General features: G+C 46.1%; 1 protein-coding gene across 2 annotated transcripts in view; it reads left to right on the top strand.

Annotated features, from left to right (window-relative positions):
- Positions 1-310: 310 nt before the first annotated feature.
- Positions 311-1619, top strand: part of rock2a (rho-associated, coiled-coil containing protein kinase 2a) — a 41876-nt gene continuing 40567 nt past the window's right edge. For both annotated transcript variants that reach the window (XM_086049387.1, XM_086049386.1), the window contains exon 1: positions 311-1186. In XM_086049387.1, the coding sequence (XP_085905513.1) occupies positions 1088-1186 (99 nt within the window). In that variant the 5' untranslated portion in view covers positions 311-1087. The remainder of the gene's footprint in view (positions 1187-1619) is intronic.

Here is a 1619-nt window from a genome sequence, read left to right as displayed (position 1 = left end):
ATTATGAAAGCTTAAATATATTAACAGCATGTATTTTCCACGCATATTACATATTCAAAATGGCATTTTTGGGTCATACATCTGGTTATGAAATGCTTAATAAGTGTCCCCGAGTAGCATTGATGTATGGCCTCCTCCACCATTTAAGTTGCCGAACCCTGATTTATACTACGAATAATGACGTTACTTTCCAAACACACATTTATGATTCCATTATTTAAAAAAAAAGACAGTAAAAATGTTACTTTCTAAGTGAAGTCTGTTGGAGATAGGTTGAGGTGCAAGGTCCCTTCTGGTGAATCATGGGAATTGTAGTTCTCTCTGCCCGTGGGAGGAGGCAGATCAAAGACTGCGTGCCTGTTTGCATGTGCGTTGCTGCTGTAGATGTGAGTGAATCGTGAGGATTGGGTGTGAGGATTGGTTAGGTCGACTTTTCTCTTCCAAGCGAACAAGCATTTTTTTCGCGACCAAAGCCGCCGGACGAGACGACGGTTGGAAAAACGTTCGAAAATGCCAGAGAGAATCCAGGAAGAGAGCGCGTGCCTATTAAAAACTGAGCGCGGGATTTTCCTTGTGCCTTCGTAACACTTGTGGCATCACCGAGGACAAACTTGGACACCAACTGGTTGCCAACCTTTCTTGAATGGGCTGAATTGAGGCTGTATTTTTTGGAAAAGAGAATCTGAGGCATTTGCAGACGTTCAAAAAAGGGGAAGGGGAGGCGAGGGGGCCAAAGAAAACGCCCTGCTGCCACTGCCTGTTGCGGCAATCTCCAAATTCAAACTTTATCGTCGACTTTGAACATGCATCTCCCCCTTAACGGGAGATGAGATGGAATGTGGAACGTTGTCTTTGTTGCTTGAAAGGCTAACGTCTCTCTCTTTGTTAAGTTTTTGGAAGTCTCGTTGCTTTCGGAATAATTCCCACTCGTTGTTGCACTCTCTTCCCGTTGGAGACTGTCTGGGTGGGCTGGGAGCCCCGAGGCTGCCCCGCTAGGCCCGAGCGACGTTTCACATGTAAACCAAGGAAGCGGTCGCGGACCAAAACAAGTCGTTCTTCGTCTTACTGGACGTGCGACGCCGCAGACATGTCTCAGGGCGCCGAGAGGAGGATGGAAAGCCGGCTGAAGAAGTTGGAGGACATGATGAGAAACCCCAGGTCTGCGTTGAACCTGGAAAGTTTGCTGGTAAGTCAAGTGGAATACATCTACATTATTTAAGAATGTGCTGGTGGTTGCTCTCTGAAACGCGAGACACGTACTCTTGTTATCGTCCACTTTAAGTCTGAGATGTTAGCATTGTCCTTTGTTATTAGGGAGACTGCTGGTACGACTCGTCCTCGTTAACTCTTGTCATCGTAAAACTACATTTTCCAGTCTGTCCTGTAATCAGATGCAGTATCTCGCCATTACAACGTATTTCATGAAAACTGCAATGGAAGGCAGTGTGCTGGTCCACAGTAGGGTAGGCCTGATTAATAGTTAAGGCTGACCACAGACCGTGCATTTGGGAGGTCTGTGGTGTCTACAGATTAGGATTAATTTGTGGAGAATGTTCCATTTAGGGTTTTTAGAGGGACTAATGTGTAACAGTTGGTCACTGCTGTGGTCCTCCTGCTGG

The sequence above is a fragment of the Filicampus tigris genome, chromosome 13 (assembly GCF_054856515.1).
Source record: "Filicampus tigris isolate MCC_2025a chromosome 13, RoL_Ftig_1.0, whole genome shotgun sequence".
In the NCBI taxonomy this organism is placed as follows: domain Eukaryota; kingdom Metazoa; phylum Chordata; class Actinopteri; order Syngnathiformes; family Syngnathidae; genus Filicampus; species Filicampus tigris.
The sequence above is the reverse complement of the archived record's forward strand: the minus strand, read 5'-3'. Positions and strand labels throughout refer to the sequence as shown.